The 16,239-nt window shown below is 42.7% G+C and overlaps 1 protein-coding gene across 2 annotated transcripts in view; it reads right to left on the bottom strand.

Moving 5' to 3' along the window:
* Strip2 (striatin interacting protein 2) overlaps positions 1–16,239 on the bottom strand; it is a 39,495-nt gene that overhangs the window by 11,725 nt on the left and 11,531 nt on the right. For both annotated transcript variants that reach the window (XM_028762615.1, XM_028762616.1), the window contains exons 8-18: positions 15,870–15,997; positions 14,442–14,645; positions 13,077–13,312; positions 12,757–12,822; positions 12,314–12,377; positions 11,513–11,584; positions 7,843–7,917; positions 7,145–7,242; positions 6,480–6,606; positions 4,096–4,196; positions 2,015–2,081 (exon numbers count right to left, since the gene is read on the bottom strand). In XM_028762615.1, coding sequence (XP_028618448.1) covers positions 2,015–2,081; positions 4,096–4,196; positions 6,480–6,606; positions 7,145–7,242; positions 7,843–7,917; positions 11,513–11,584; positions 12,314–12,377; positions 12,757–12,822; positions 13,077–13,312; positions 14,442–14,645; positions 15,870–15,997 — 1,238 coding nt within the window. The remainder of the gene's footprint in view (positions 1–2,014; positions 2,082–4,095; positions 4,197–6,479; positions 6,607–7,144; positions 7,243–7,842; positions 7,918–11,512; positions 11,585–12,313; positions 12,378–12,756; positions 12,823–13,076; positions 13,313–14,441; positions 14,646–15,869; positions 15,998–16,239) is intronic.

Below are 16,239 nucleotides of genomic sequence, written 5' to 3'. Positions count from 1 at the left end.
AGATAGATAGATAGATAGATAGATAGATAGATAGATAGATAGATAGATTAGATAGATAGATAGATAAAAAACTAATATAATAAAATTTTTTTAAAAATTACAAATAATAGATTCAGGCCACAAAAGCTGAATTTATACCTTGAAATACTCTACTAGTAGCACAACTTTTCTTTGTTTTGTTTTGAGACAGGGTTTCTCCATATAGCCCCAGCTGTCCTGGAATTCACTCTGTAAGCCAGGCTGGCCTCAAACTTAAGAGATCCACTTGCCTCTGCCTCCCGAGTACTGGGATTAAAGGTGTGTGTCACTATGCCAGGCCAATAGTAGAATTTTAATGCTACTATGTACTACTGTTTATGGGTTAAAATACATTATTCCTTCCAAATTTTAATCTCAGAGACATACTTTCCTACTTTACTTTAAAATTTATTTTATGTGTGCAGGTGTTTGTCTGCACATGTATTTTGCACACCATGTGTGTACAATACCATTAGAAGACACAAGAAGGCATCAGAAACTAGAATTACAGATGGCTGTAAGCTGCCATGTGGGTGCTGGGAATTGAAGATGGGTCCTCTGGACCAGCAGACAGTGCACTTAACTACTGAGCCATCTCTCCAGTCCCAGCTTTGCTATTTCCAACTATAAAGTCTTAGCAGTTAACTTCTCCATCTATAAAGTAGTAATATTGGGCAAGATGTGGTAGTACATGTCTTTAATACTAGCACTAGGATGATAGAGGCAGGCAGGTCTCTATGAGTTGAAGGCCAAGCTGGTCTATAAAGCAAGTTTTTAGAGATCCAGGGCTACATAGAGAGATCCTGTCTCAAACAAAAGAAAGAAAACAAAATAGTAATATTAACGTTATAGAGTCGTTTTACAGACTCAATACTACCATGTTAATAATAAAGGTAAGATAAGTGTTTACATCTCTGTAGGAGTTAAAACCTTTAAGCTTCCTTAGCTGCTCAGTAACAAAGAATGTGCAGCTATGATTTTTCAGGACATGGATCTTTTGACTCATGTCTAATCTGAGGTCTGTCACCTATGAGAAGTGGAGTTAGTCCATCCACTGAGCACTTACTTCTCATTTTTGAAATATAAGGAAGTGAGCCAAATGGTTTTTAACATGCCTTCCCCTTAAAACCAACTCCTGTGGGCTTATAAAACCTGTGCCACAAGAGAATTTATCCATTTTTGCATAATGTACTTTCCTGTCCCAGCATTTTGTAGGTATTAAAATTGGGGGACAAAGGGCTGTAGCACCCATGGGTGAGTAACATCATTTAGCATTATTGAGGTCTTCAAAGTACTAGACATAGTGTTAGGGATATAGAATAGATGAGAGTACTATGTCTCTCATCAAAGAATTCACACTCAAGTTGAGAAGGCTAGAGAAGGTATTATACTGCAACAGGATGAAAGCAGTAAGTCTGAAGAGCCGTGTCAATGTAGGATAAAGTAGATGCCTTATCTTAAACGTGATTTGGTCAGCCAGTTTCAAAAAATTCAGAATATTTCAGAGGAACTTTTCTGATTATCCTAGACCTGCTTCAGGATGAAGATCTTCCTGGGCAAGGAATTTTATAAGATACATACTCCTGGACTTGATAACTAACATGAAAATGAGAAGCAAACTGCCTACAGCACAACTTAACACAAAGAAAATGAACTGTGTGTGTGTGTGTGTGTGTGCGCGTGCGCACGTGAGCGTGTGTGAAACACCAGAAGAGATCCTCCTGCTAATCAGCATAGATACTGTGTTTCAGTCTTATCTTTCTAAATTCCCTCTCCTCCTCAGTGTTTCCCACTGACTCTCCTCTTTTCTATAAGATGCTAGGCTCAGCTTTTCAATCCTTCAGCATCTTTAAACCATTACCGTCTCTGTGCTCTTGCCTTCATTGATCTGAGACTCCTAAACCATGGCATCATGGGACCAGAGAAGACATGAAAAAGCAAATGCCAGCCTCTGCCATCAGCTGGTTCCAAAGGCCACAAATCCCCATCTGCTTACCAGACTCTCAGTAGTAAGCTCTGGCAAATCCTGGATGGTACAGCACGGGTAATCCAGCGCTGAAACGCTGCAGGATGCAGAGATAAGGACAAGCTTTAGGTAAACGGCAACAGCTAGAAGCGCCTACCTCTCAAAAGGGCAGGAGTCATTCCTTCCCTGCAGACTTATGTGTTTCTCAAATTGCTTCATGACCTTCGCTGAAATTGAGGGCACTAGCTCTGGGCACCAACCCCACTCTATCTCCTCAGCTACAGAGGAGCCATGGAGCTCTTTTAGGCGGCCCTTATCTGGTAGATGCAAAAAAAAAAAAAAAAAAGTTAAAGCAGAAGGACAGACCTGTTCCTTCTTAGCTCTCTTGGGTTCTTTAGGGAGTATGTAAACTTAAGTTCATTTGCCTCTGCATTTAAGTGTGTATGTGAATATAAAAGTATTCCCAGAGATGCTGCCCAAACACTCTCCATTAAATAATCTGTGGTTATGAAGATGAAAAGATCTCTTGGCTTTTCTCCTGATCCTTCGAAAGCCAGGAACTCCATGGGGTAACTTCCAATGCCACCCTAGAGGAAGCTTAAAGTGCAGGGCTGCTTCTTAGAACATTTCTAGCAGGGCGGTGGTGGTGCACGCCTTTAATCCCAGCACTTGGGAGGCAGAGGCAGGTGGATTTCTGAGTTCGAGAGTTCGAGGCTAGCCTGGTCTACAGAGTGAGTTCCAGGACAGCCAGGGCTACACAGAGAAACCCTGTCTCGAAAAATCAAAAAAAAAAAAAAGAACATTTCTAATCAAACAGTCGTAGTTCAGGAATGAAATATAGTAATGTTTGTCACCAAATAAATAGTGGGAATTGCAAGAAAGCCACAAGTTCCGCAGTGAGCCCAGGGAACCAGGCATGGGTCAGGAAAGAAAACCACATAGTAAAAGGAACACAGTCACTCAATAAGTGGCTGTTTTTTGTTTCCTTTCCCCTTTAAGAGTACAATGCAGAATTTGGGCTAATTTCTAATGTTCCTTCTATTTCTAACACTTAATGAAATTTCAACACTGTGGTGGTTTGAATAGGTTTGTCTGCCTGCAGGTGGAAATGCTTCCCACCATGACAATAATGAACTAAACCTCTGAAACTGTAAGCCAGCCCCAATTAAATGCTTTCCTTTATAAGAGTCTCCTTGGTCATGGTGTCTCTTTACAGCAATGAAACCCGAACTAAGACAGGTATGTTTCTCAACTTCTCTTTACCTACTTTTTTGATACAGGGACTCTCACTAAACATGGAGCTCAATGATTTGGCTATGCTAGACGGCCAGCGAGCTCCAAGATCTGTCGTTTCCACCTTCCTGGTGCATGATTATAGATGTATCCTGCCACACCCAACTTTTTATATGAGTTATAGGGATCAGAACTCAAGTTCTCATGTTTGTGTGGCCCTTTATTGATTGATCCATCTTTGTTCATAATCTTATTAATCTTGAGCAAATCAAGTCACTTTTCTGTGAATTTATCTGACTTTATCTCCTAAGTGGCAAGATGAGAACAAAACTGGTGCTATCTCTTAGCATTGCCGGTGTTAAGTGGAATTATTAATGTAAAAATATCATATTTTGGGCCAGCAAGATAGCTCAGTTCCTAATGCCAACATAGAGAACCTGAGTTTCATCCCCAGGACACATGTGATGAAGAAGAGAACCTATTTCTACAAGTTGTTCTACATGCTTTGGCATGTGTGTGTACCAACGCAGGCATGAAAAATAAAAACTCAAAAAGTAACACACTTAAAAAAGCTCTAAGAAAGGAGGGACTGGGCTGGAGAGATGGCTCAGTGGTTAAGAGCACTGACTGCACTTCCAGAGGTCCTGAGTTCAAATCCCAGCAACCACATGGTGGCTCACAACCATCTGTAATGAGATCTGATGCCCTTTTCTGGTGTGTCTGAAGACAGCTACAGTGTATTCATATATAATAAATAAATAAATCTTTAAAAAAAAAGAAAGGAGGGACTAATGATACAAGAATAAATCAAAGGTGCAGAGATGCAGGAATTTTCTCAGTTATCCAAAGTAGTCCCTTGAAATCTGTGCAGTCCATACCTGTTTTTGGCAGTGATATAGGACAGGATGTTTTGATTGAAGAACTTCAGGATCAAGGGGATGCAGTTGGCAAACACTAAATGTTGTGATACATATTCAAACTGGATTGAAAGATCAAAGAAGAAAGAAAAAAAAACTCCAAATGAATAGCAAGAATTGTTGTGACTTTTGTTCCTAAGCTCAACGGGAAAGAAAGTCTCCCTGAGGGAGCTGGTTTCCATATCAAAGCTCTGGGTCATAATGTTTCAGCTGTGATTGATATAGCAGGGACAGGTGCAGCTAACTCTTAGCAACTGCTGGCATCAGTCAGGCCAGAGACCGCACATAGTAACCACTGGAATGTGGTTTCAGTAGTCTGTCCAGTATGTGGCCTTATTTCTAATACTTAGAATATCAGTGTATCAATGAATGAATGAATGAATGAATGAATGAACAAGAGCCTCTTCAGCCAGCAAACACTGCATTAAGAAATCCAGGATGTCTTTGATGAGATAAATATCAGTACTTGGAGTTCTATTTGGCTCTCTTAAATCCATTTGGGGTTTATGTCCAGGAAGACCTACTGGGGTAAGTGGTATAGAAGCAAAGCTATAGAGCTAGACACCCTGGATTTTGTTTATGATGCACCGAGGAGCACCAGGAAAAAAGGTTGCCTCCAAATCTGAGTCTAAGCATGCTGGGACAGTACAGAAACAAGGTTGAAAAGGTCGAGAACGATGGTGTTTTAAAGCGGTATCTCTGTGTCATCAGCAAGAAGTAGCCATGCAGAAGGGCAAGCTGCTTTTTGTCCCTGAATACGTGGCTAGAGGTGGAAAGTCAGCTTATGTCATAACCACTCCACTCTCTTGCCTGATATCTTCTCCCTAGAAGCCACCCAAAAAAGTATTTTCTAAGTTCTAGACAGGGGAGCCAAGTGGGAGGTTTTAAACTCTGGAGCTCTACCCATGCTTTGTCCAGACTTTTCCACACTGACACACACGGTGGCCAGGCCATTCAGGATATCTGCCAGTCTGGCTATAGGTCTATCTACTGCCCACTGAGAGCAACCCTGGGAAACACATCCTAGTGGAAAGGGGAGCAGCGACTCCTAACCAGCCTGCTCCTTCTAATCCTGACACTGCTCAGCAAACAGGACAAAGCCAAGGCCACAGCCCGTGCGGCCTTCCCTGTGCATGACTCACTCTTTTATCAGGCTTTATTTTGAGTGCTTAGTTGGAAAATGAGATAAAGCCTCAGGGCAGATATGAGAAGGGCTCCATATTCCCCACACTCTCCCTCAAGGAGAAGCTTCCATTCGCTTGTCTGCATCTTGTCCTTGTACCTTGATGATGCCTACAGGGCCAAGGGAAACAATGCCTTTGTGGGAAAGCAAAGCCTTAACTCTAACCCTCATCTCCTCATGTATAAACCAGGGATAAACTGGAGTACTCAGGAGGCAGAGGTAGGAGGGTCTCTGTGAGTTTGAGGCTATCTTAGTGCACATGAGTTCCAGGACAGCTGCACAGTGAGACTGTCTTAAAACAACAATAACAACTAAAGAAAAATTATCCAAAAAACCCCACCAGTCCCCCTCTCCGCCCCAAATAGGGATAAAACAAGGACTCCTAGGGGTGAGAAGCTCACAAAAGTTTTGTTGGATGTCAAGCACATTACAGGAATTTCGTAATTGTGTGTTATCAGATATATGATCCCTCCCGACCCCGCTGGCTTCGAATATCAGCAGATTGTCTCTATCACCCACTCCGAGGCAGAACTCCAGCAACATTTAAGTAGTTTCCAAACGTTTTCTGCTCTTTCTCCTCTGAGCTTTGACATAGTGGGTTTTCTGCCTGAATTGGTTTTTCTCTTCCCTGGTAAGTCTCCTTTGCTGGCTGAGACTTAGGTTAAAAGTCACCTCTTCTCTACCTCAAGTTGGATTAGGTATTTCAATGGCATCCAGTGCCTATCTGTATCACACCACTCTACAGTTGGGCATTTATGAATCTGTTACAAGACTGTATGGCCTGTAAAAGTCTGAACTGTGTCTCATTTAGAATTAGATCTGATTCAGAAACGTGCTTCACATACAGACAAGTATGTCCAGTATGCCCAGTGACCTTTCTTGAATGGTTAAATTGATTCTAACTATCTAGGAGTGTTCTTAAGAATCCCTAGCCAGACCTCGAGTTAACTTACAAAGAATATAGACTTCTGCATCTTTCTAGGATGACTCCCCACATCTCACACCGTATCCTCACCATACACTCATTTCACAAGTAGCTGGACTCTCTCATTTGAGACAAACAAAGGCCAAGTAAAATACACAGCCGTACAAGGACTCCTGTGCGGCCCCTATGTTGTGAGGAATACTCGGTGTGTGTAATGTGGCGTTCCTAACTGCTCACCTGGTAGATATGGTTGAGTTTGAAGTGTTTGAGAAGTAGAAGGAGGAGGGCAGAGATACTCTTTACAATGATCTCCTTGTGTCTGTTCACGTCAATGCCTAGCTTCATGCTCTGGAGAACAGTTACGCTACAAGAGAAAGAGGAAGCATTAGTAGAAAGGTAGGAATGGAGGGAGGCCTACGGATACAAGACCCAAGTAGTTGGGTTATATATATACACACACACACATAGATACATACATCATACATATATAATACACACACATATCTGTATCTGTGGTCAGAATATATATAATCAGAATTTAGGAAACCTGAACTTCTCTGCTAGGGAAATCTCCCAAAGTTCCCATTTAGGAAGCTATCCAGGAAAAAGCTTTCATGATCTTTTTGTTAATGTGTCCTGTCTCTGGCAAACGTATCCGCTGGCACTGTCTACTCATATATCTGGTAGCTCCTCAGATGTCAGCACTGAGGTTTTCTGTTGGACCCGAGTTCTGAGTTACATAGAGCTAGCTCAGTAGGTAGAAGGTCCTGCAGGAGACAGGAGGAACATGCACAAGAGGAGAGATTTCTCTTCAGACAGTTCCTGTTAACCAAGTGTGGTGGGACAGAGGGCCTGCAGACAAGACACTAGTGTCTAGCAGCTGCCCCAGTGGAAGCACTCACGGCATCTCTTCAGGCAGGACATCTGCCAGGATATTGATAGAGTCTGTCTTAGCCTTGGAGGTGGGGGCTGCAGCCAGCAGAATCTTAAGCAGAGCAATCTGGGAGACAGAAAAAGAGAAAAGCCACCCTTGTCTATCCCACTCAGCAAACAGTGGTTCTTCCAAACTTCTCTAGCCCAAATGAACAGTATTTCAAAGTCTTTATCTAAGCTCTTCCTTCAGTGACTAAGCTTTGCCAGCATACAGTAATGCAAACAGCTCTTTATCTTGAGGCCTGTCTGTGAGGCCAAGGGAGAAGGCCAAAGAAAGCTTCTAAGCTGTTTTGCTTCAGGGTTGCTCCCAAAGTGAACACGGAAAGAACAAACTGGGAGGGGCAAAGCAGAGAAATAGGTGGGAGAGACAAGTCCAACATTCTCCCTTCTTAGTCTTCCTCTGACCCTAGCAGCATCTTCACCATTCCCATCCAGAGGCTACCGAAGACATGACAGACAATGGCAGAACTCATGACAGTGGTGATTAGCTAGTAGAAATGGCCCTGACACATCATCTATAGGTAGATCTTACTTTATTATGTACCCCAGACTCCAGTAGAAAGGCTAGGGAGAATAGCACCTTCAGAGGAGCCACAGGGAAAGTTCAGAATCCTGAGTAAGTTCCTCTTAGTAGAAAAGGGAAGCTCTGGCCTAGCCAGTTCCTTACCATGTACTGGGGGAGGCTGTAGAGCATGCCCTGGTAGAGGATTTCACTCGGTGTTTCTGGTACCACCTCTTCTCCCTATGGCAGAAAACACCGTTGCTCCAGGCTCTGTTTGGGTTACTAAAGGTTACGTGGTGGTTGCTGAGGACTGCGCCGGGAGTCAGCCCTGGCATGCTGTCTTAGGTGTGACAATGATTCACTGTATGGTTTTAGATGAGTGACCATTCCTCTCTAGGCTCTAGTTTTTTCTTTGAGCTGGTTTAGCTGAGCTCTGCTGTCCTTTTCCAGTCTCAACAATTGATGAGTCTGGCTTTCCCAGTGTCTGAAATTAATCACTCTTTTTATGTCACATGCTCAATTAGGAGTCAGAACTCCAATCTAGGAAATGGCTTAGACCACTGCTTTGGTGTACACACACGCACACACACACACACGCACACACACACATTAGATATATATATATATATATATGGGTTTAATCTAAGCTATAAATACACCCAACATACACCCAACATATTGAGACATGCTACACAGAGGTACTTCCCATGGTGTTAATCAGAGATCAACCAAGGAAAAGGTGAATGATTCAGTAGGGAGGGTTATTGATGGAGTTAAGTAACTCGTGATCAGAGAAAACAGATGATTATTAGCAAGGAAGTATTTAAAGGGTTGGAGACTAATTTTCACCCCTCTCCAGTGTCCTTATCATTGTCACTTTCTTCTTCCTAAGTGCCCATGTATACCTCTGTCTTCTTCATGACCCTAATGAATCCCTCTATCAGAAAGGCAGAAGTAGGGTCTCAGACACTCATGAGGCAGCCCAGGCCTCACTGAAATCTTTGGCCAGTACAGTCCTTTTTCCCTAGAGGACCTCTATTACAGGGTGAGAGTCACTGCTGTAAGACTTGGAGACAAGGAGGAATGGATACAAGTCTGGAATAGGCATTCAAAAGAGCCTGATGATCTTAGCACGTGAGCCTCTCTACTCCCCAAAAGGCTTACTCCTTTCTCTCTCTTCAACCAATCCCCTTACCCTAGACCCCTTCAAGTTGCTGACTCTTCCTCACAAAAAGACAGGGTAATCAGAAAGACATACTACATCTTTGGAATACCAGATCTGCTAGTCTCTGCTTGCCTTCTGACATGCAAGATAACTTCCTATGCTTAGAACATAAACCAAGTCCCTACTTGGGCTTGGGGTCTACAATCTTCCTTTTTAAGATGCATTTTTATTATTCTAATTATACACAGTTGTGTGCATATGGGTATATGAATATAAGTGCAGGTGCCTGTGGAAGCCAGAGGTATTGGATCCTCTAGAGTTACACATGGTTGTAAGCTGCCATGTGTGAGGACTCTGGCCAGCTTGAGTGTGGCAAGCATAGCTCTGGCAGGCTTTGTCCTTCTCCCTGATTCTGTCTGCCTTGCTAAAAACCATTAGATTATATTTCCAAAGCTAGCTGCCAAGGTCTATTCCTGTATTTGTCCAATTCCTCCTCCTGAGGCTGACTATCAAGGTTCAGCTATCATGGTACTGAAGTCTAGCAATCAAAAGTCTCCTTTGGTTCACATAATTTACATGCCCAATTTAATTAAACACCTCATCCAAACACACGGTTTCCCCTTTTACCTTTATAAACAACTGCATTTGCCTATGGGCTATATCTGTTTCCTCTCTATCCAGAGGCTGTCCTTTGTCCCACTCCGGGACAAATATCCCTACCTCTTCTTCCTTGTTCCCTTCCACTTCTACCCTGTCCTCCATTTCCTGTCTTTGTCTCTTGTTCCCTGACCTTTGTTTCTCTGGGGCAAATAAACTTCCTTTGTGCTGAGAACTTGGTCTTCGGGTATCCTGAGCTAACTTTAGAGGTTCCCTACAATGTGGGTGCTAGAAATTTATTTCAGGAACACTGGAACAACAGGAAGTACTCTTAATCAATGAGCTATCCCTCCAGCCTACATATTCTTCCCTCTTTCTCTTGATAAAGTTTATCAGGCCTTTAGTTTGTTGCCCTGTTGGACTATTTAATTTAGTCTCTTCCTTCCTTCCTTCCTTCCTTCCTTCCTTCCTTCCTTCCTTCCTTCCTTCCTTCCTTCTTTCCTTCCTTCCTTCCTCTCTCCCTCCCTCCTCCCTCCTTCCTTCCTTCTTTTTTTTCCCAAAAGTGTCTCATGTGGCCCAGGCTGGCCTCAACTAGATAAGTAGCTGAGGATGACCTTAAACTCCAGACGTTTCTGCTTCTGCCCCTCAAGTACTGGGATTAAACAGCCACCATTATTGTTACGTTTTAGCATAGTACTTTCTCTTTATCCCACATCCTCCCATAGCTGTCATCTCCTTTCTCTCCCTTTCTTTATAATATTTGTTGGTTGTCTACTTTTTTCTTTACATTTCTTTTCAATGTACTTGCAACAGGCTTTTTTTTTTTTAAAGCCATTTCACTGTGATCATCCTTAACAAAGTCACCAATTATCTTGATGCTGCCTAATGCAATAGGCACTTCTGCTCTGTGCAGTCTATCAGCATTTGGCACAGTGACCACTTCCTTCCTTAAGGACTTTGTTTTTATGGTATCAGACTTCTAGGTTTCCTTCTACTTCACTGAGTGTTTTTCTTACTTTTTGTGGTTTCTTTCCTGACACATCTTACCTTCAACATATTGGTGTGTCCCAGGGACTTTCCTGGGTTCCGTCCTCTTCTGTTTCGCCCACATCTTTGGGTTCTCTTAGCCATGTCTATAGTTTTAACATTGTAACAAATCAATGACTCAAATTTCTTGAGGCCAGTCCTCTCCTTGGAACTCTAGACTTATATACCTAACTGCCCAGTAGTTCTGCTTGAGTGTTTGATGGACATGTAAAGCTTAGGATGACCCAACATGACTTTGGGTCTCCTCCTCTTTTCCAGGTAACACTTGTTCTTGATTCTTCTCTTTGCCTCTTGATTTACATCTAGTTACATTTTCAAAATATAACCCACATTCATCTTCTTTGCAGCCTTAGTCTAGGCCGCTATTAACTTTCACTTAGCTGTTTTGAGATGGGTCAATGCCTCCCCTCTTTGGCCCAATCTTTGCACAGTAGATAGTGGTTTTTTTTTTTAAACAAAGATTAATGTCTCACATCTACTTAAACTGTCCAAATGTTTCCCTTTGTGCTGTGAATCAACTTTAAGCTCTCTAACTCTGCTAACAGGTCCTATGTGAAGTGTCCCCAGGTCACTTGTCCAATATCATCTCCATAAGCCCACCTTACTGATAGGCTGTCACACAGCCTTCTTCTGATGCCTCTTGCACTCTGTGCCCTTTCTACCCTGACTCTACTTGGGATGTTTTCTCCTCTGATGCTCCTTCCTATGGCTGGATCCTTTCTGTACTTCAGATTTTGGTTAAATGTCACCTTCTTACACATCTCATCTATCCCAACTGCCCAGCCGAAAATAATCTACCGATGGTGGGTTATTATCTATCATGTTTCCCTATTTAAATTATCTTCATGGGACCCACCATTCTGTGATGGTCTTGTTTGATTATTTAGTTGCCGTTCCCATTTTTAATACAGTGTTCATCCTTTGTTTTTAATAAGCTGAAGCAATGCGTGCACAATGTATGTCCTGGAATAGCACTGCAAAGAGTTCTTTTTTCCCACCTTCTGTGTGCCAGAGCCCTTGACTCACCAAAGACATGGGGCATTTCTCCAGCTCCTCTTCATTCTTTATCTGTATATCTGCAATGGAGATATACTTGTGCTGGCAAAGATAAGAAAACACCAACGACAGTTGAGAACCTAACTCTCATGTGTCTCCTCCTCCTCTCCCCAGGCTCCTCCTTAACTTTTCTTGTTTATAGGAAATACTCCATGAGTTTATCATCCCAAATAACCATAAAACCTTTGGAAGCAAGAATCTAATTCACCTCTGAATAATTAGAAGTGAGGAGTACTTTATAAACAATATTTCTGTGTATTATATTTTCATATTTGTTGGATACTAGCAAATATCTAGTCATTTTGTTTCAAAGTGCAAGGGGAATCCAAGAATAAATAGACCTTTGCCCTTGGAATACTGCTCATACTCATACATGCTTGATGTGCATGCGTGTGTGTATGGAGTTATTACTCCACATTCTTTGTGTATATACATACACTGATATAAAGAAGATTCCTAACTAATGTATGGCCTTCGGAAGCTAGTGGACCTATGGGGAGAGAGAAATAAAAGGAAACAACAAATGGGAAGAGAGGAAGAGAGTGAGGGAGCGAAAGGAACAAAACAAAGGAAGTGTTTTTCATCTATCTAAATGCAGGAAACTGGGTAAGCAGGGAGAGACCTGACTTTTCCTATTTGGCCAAAGGGTCTACAGGGGAGATGCAGAAGGTTCTAAATATTCTGGAAGAACTCTAAGTACCCAAGGCAGTAGTAATCTGACTTGCTTTGGTGGCTCCCTATCCCTGAAGAATGAAGGCCCACCCTTGTCACCTGCTTTAGAGTCTTCACACTCTCGTGGATGGGTCGAGGTAATCCAACCAAGGTATCTGTGTCCCTGTAAAAGGTACAAAACACCAAACCATAAGCGAAAAGAGAACACTACCCATATACTCTGGAATCACAGAGACCACACCCTCCAGCATCTATTCTTGGTATCCTATACCTTCTTATATAAGGTTCAAGGTCGATTAGCTTGCCCAAGGTCACAAAGATAATCACATGCTGAAGCATTTCTGAAAATCAGGAGATTTATATCATATAGCCTCTTAGTTGTTCACTTGATTTGCAGGTGATAGATTCCCACTTAATGGGATATGTAACCTAATGACACCTTTGACAGTGAAATCCGTTTTAGCTTTACAGATCCTAGTGAGGAGGATTCATGGCTTTCTCTAATATACTTATATCTACTTTTAAAATAGCGAGTCACTTACTGCCCCAGAGTGAATCCAATGAACTTGTTTCTGCTCATCTCCAAGAAGTGTTCGATGTCCTTCTGTCTGAGATGATGGTGAAGAGACCAATATCAGAGAGAAGAACAAAACAAAACAAAACAAAACAAACCCCGGGAAAGAGAACTTTTCACAGCCCTTGTTCCTTCATTTGGAAGAGGACAGAGATGGACAGAAGGAACTCAGACCCAGGAGTTCTGATTACGACACCAGGTTAATGAACACTGAATATGTGTGTTTCACCCTGGCTCTTCAGTGATTGAAACCCCAAAGCTCAGGATTAGTGGTGCCATTAAACCTACCTAACCTTCGGGGCCCAGGGCAGGCCCTTGGGAAAGGCTACTCGGTCAGTAGAGAGAGGTGTCTGTGAGGGTGGAGGTGGCACCAGAGGATCCTGTTCTAGCAGGTCTAACTCTCCATCCAAGGTTCGTTCTCCATCACCTGCAGATTCTTCCTCCTCCTCTGTGGCTGGTTCTTCATTCTTGAAGAGATCCCTTTCATTGTAGATGTCTAGGCTGTCTTGCTTGGTGAGGAGTTGCTGGGGAATAGGAGAAGGGGGCGGGGGAATACAGAGCATATGGTGACCATGTATGAACTCTCTCTAGACTGTAGGAAACATAAGGTTGAAGGCTATCTAGTGTGAGAGCATTGCATTACCCATCTCCTTCTCATAGCTCACTGGACTCAATCATAGGACAAGTAGCTCCTGGGAAAAATGATCAAGGCCAAGAAACAGAGCACAGATAGTACCTGTGTGATACCCAGCTAGCTTTCAAAAGCACTGATGCTAAACCACCCCCCGCCCGGCACTTTCCTTCCTAATTATGCTCTGCTTAGGTGAACATTCAGTAAGTGTGCTTTCTGTCAGCACACACCAGCTGGCTGACTGAGGAAGAAGATGACAGAAGCTTGCTGCCAGGCAGAAGAAAGTAAGCTTAGAATGTTAAATCTTATTGCATAAAGAATAAAAGGTTGGACAGAAATAGGCCAAAAAGTTAACAGTCACTGCCTCTGGTTGTTAAGCTTGTGGGTGATTTTTCTCTCTTTATCACATTTTTATATTTGTTCCAAATATTCTACAATGAGTAAGCATTACTTTATGAAACAAAAAAGAAAGGTTTCTAAAAAAAAAAAAAGTCATAATGCCTACAGTTTAAACTGCACTGAACCCTGTTATCTTTAATTGGTAAACTCTGGTAACTTAGCCAGGTGAGTTCATGAAAATGTGACCATGGCTCAGTGTATCTTATTTAGAACTTCTCAAGACTGTACACTGCCTAGAACCCTAACCAGCCATCTCTCAAATGTAAGCTTGTGGTCCAAGGCCAGACAGAGTAGGGTGGCTCAAAATAAAACTTCTTTCTGCCAAGAAAATGGTGAGTCATGATAGACATGTATATTTGCTAGATGCTCTTTTCAGGGTCCCTACTCTCAGAATTCTAAACTAACTCATATTTAGGATGCTAAGTGACTCTGCTCACTGAGGTCCAGACTAAAACAAATGCATGGCCAGAGGAGAGGCCCAAGTGTAGACACTAAGGATTCATGTTGGTTACAGAGCCAACCTGGGATGGCCGTCCTACCTACTGCCCTGTCCTACCACATCCATAATATCTTAGAATCTTGATTTCTTTTGACCAGTCAATACCCCAATACTGTCAACATACCCTTCGAGAACCACGGCGGCCCCGCAGTTTGGAGGGTGGAGGGGCCAGCTGAGACTCTCCCAGATCAAGAGTGTAAGAAGGCGGGGAGGCAGCACGCATGCTCTTTACAACCTGGATACTGTCCTCAGCTAGTGGAGGCAGGCCCAACTCTGCACGCTTCTGTATTTTGAGAGCCTGAAGGTTTTCAAATCCACCAAGGGTAAACTAAAGTGTAAAAAGGAAAGGGGAAGTTATTCAATAGCAAGTGTCATCCCTGAATATGCTGTATTTTTGTATTTAGAAATGGAAACACACACACACACACACACACACACACACACACACACACACAACCAGTAGCTAAAAACAAGAGGTCATGAATTTCAGAGAGAGTAAGGAACAAGGAATGGGTCCATGGGAAGGGAAAGGGAAAATGATGTAATTATACTAAAATTAAAAAAAAAAAAGAGTGTTCTGAAAAAGGAGAAAGAGCAGAGAGGGGAGGGGAGGACAGTCATAAGAGAACAAAGTCAGAGAAACATGGATGGAAGGAAAGAACCTCAACTTCAATTTCCTCACACTGCCTCTTGAACAAGGAACATGGAGGAACAAACACGATTACTCCTCCAGTCTTAGGGTCTCTAGGGTCAGAATAAAGCACAGCATTACTCATTGACCCAGGGCTGGAAACAGCACTAGACATCATTAGAAGCCGGGAGGGACTCCACTGGAAAAAGTTTAAAGAACAGAAGACAACCCCCCTTTGCTTTGTTTTTTTGAGCAGGGTCTCACTGTGTAGCCCAAGCTGGCTTTAAACTTGCAAACTTCATCCTCGGTCTATTGAGTTTTACGACCACATGCCACCATTCTTGGCACAATCGCTCATTTTAAGGAGCACATCCAGATGTTAGGATGTCCTAGAGTCACAGTTTGCTCTGCAATCAAGAGGTGGTTTACCTTGTGAGATTCACTAATAGGTTATGTTGTTCCTCTAGCCCTATAGGATATGCTAGAGGAAGATTATAGGATGAAGGTTTAGGTTGAAAAATAAATGACAAATTATTAACTATATACTTGTAAGAATGCCTATCCTCTAATGGAAGAAAAGGCATGCATTAGTCGTAATATTTCATAGTTACAGAAACAGGTACAGAATTGTCGAATGTTTATTGTAATGAACAGAGCCAGATTCCCAGTGGCCAGCTAGTATGCTTTCTATGAAACATCAATTCTGTTAGGGAAAGGTGCCACTGACATCTTCACCTCGGAGAGTGGCATCCAACAGATCCCAATAGAAAGAGCAGCCTGATGCAGACCATTTGATGACTCCAGGAGGGCCCTTTGCTCCTCTTAGTTCTCTGGATTAACAGCTGCCTGGCTCTGGCTCATAGACCCAGATTAGAAAAATGTGATTGGGCGAGGAGGGAACGGAGATGATCAGCCACTCACCATGACCACCTTCCAGAGCAGAAGCAGAACCTTCTTTATTGGAAAGTGTGGGGCCAGACCACTGCAGAATTTTGTAACCATGGAAAACAGCAGGAGTGCAAAAGGCTCTTCATTATGTGTGGAGAAACCTGAGGTACAAGGAGAATCAAGAGAACGTGAAAGGAAGTAGCTGAAATCCTGCCCTAAGATCCCTGAGTCTTAGCACACCGAGGAAGGCACTCAACCTCCCCTAAAACATTCCAGAGTACTTTTTCTTGTAAAGGAGGCACAGTGAGACACCAGAAGGAACTCCCTTAAAGGACAGGATCGAGGTTATTGTGGCAAAATAGTGTGCTCCATCAGAGACTAAGGATAGGCTTTGAGGATCATA

Source organism: Grammomys surdaster, unplaced genomic scaffold (genome assembly GCF_004785775.1).
Source record: "Grammomys surdaster isolate TR1022 unplaced genomic scaffold, NIH_TR_1.0 134, whole genome shotgun sequence".
Classification (NCBI taxonomy): domain Eukaryota; kingdom Metazoa; phylum Chordata; class Mammalia; order Rodentia; family Muridae; genus Grammomys; species Grammomys surdaster.
This window is presented reverse-complemented; position numbering and strand designations above follow the sequence as displayed.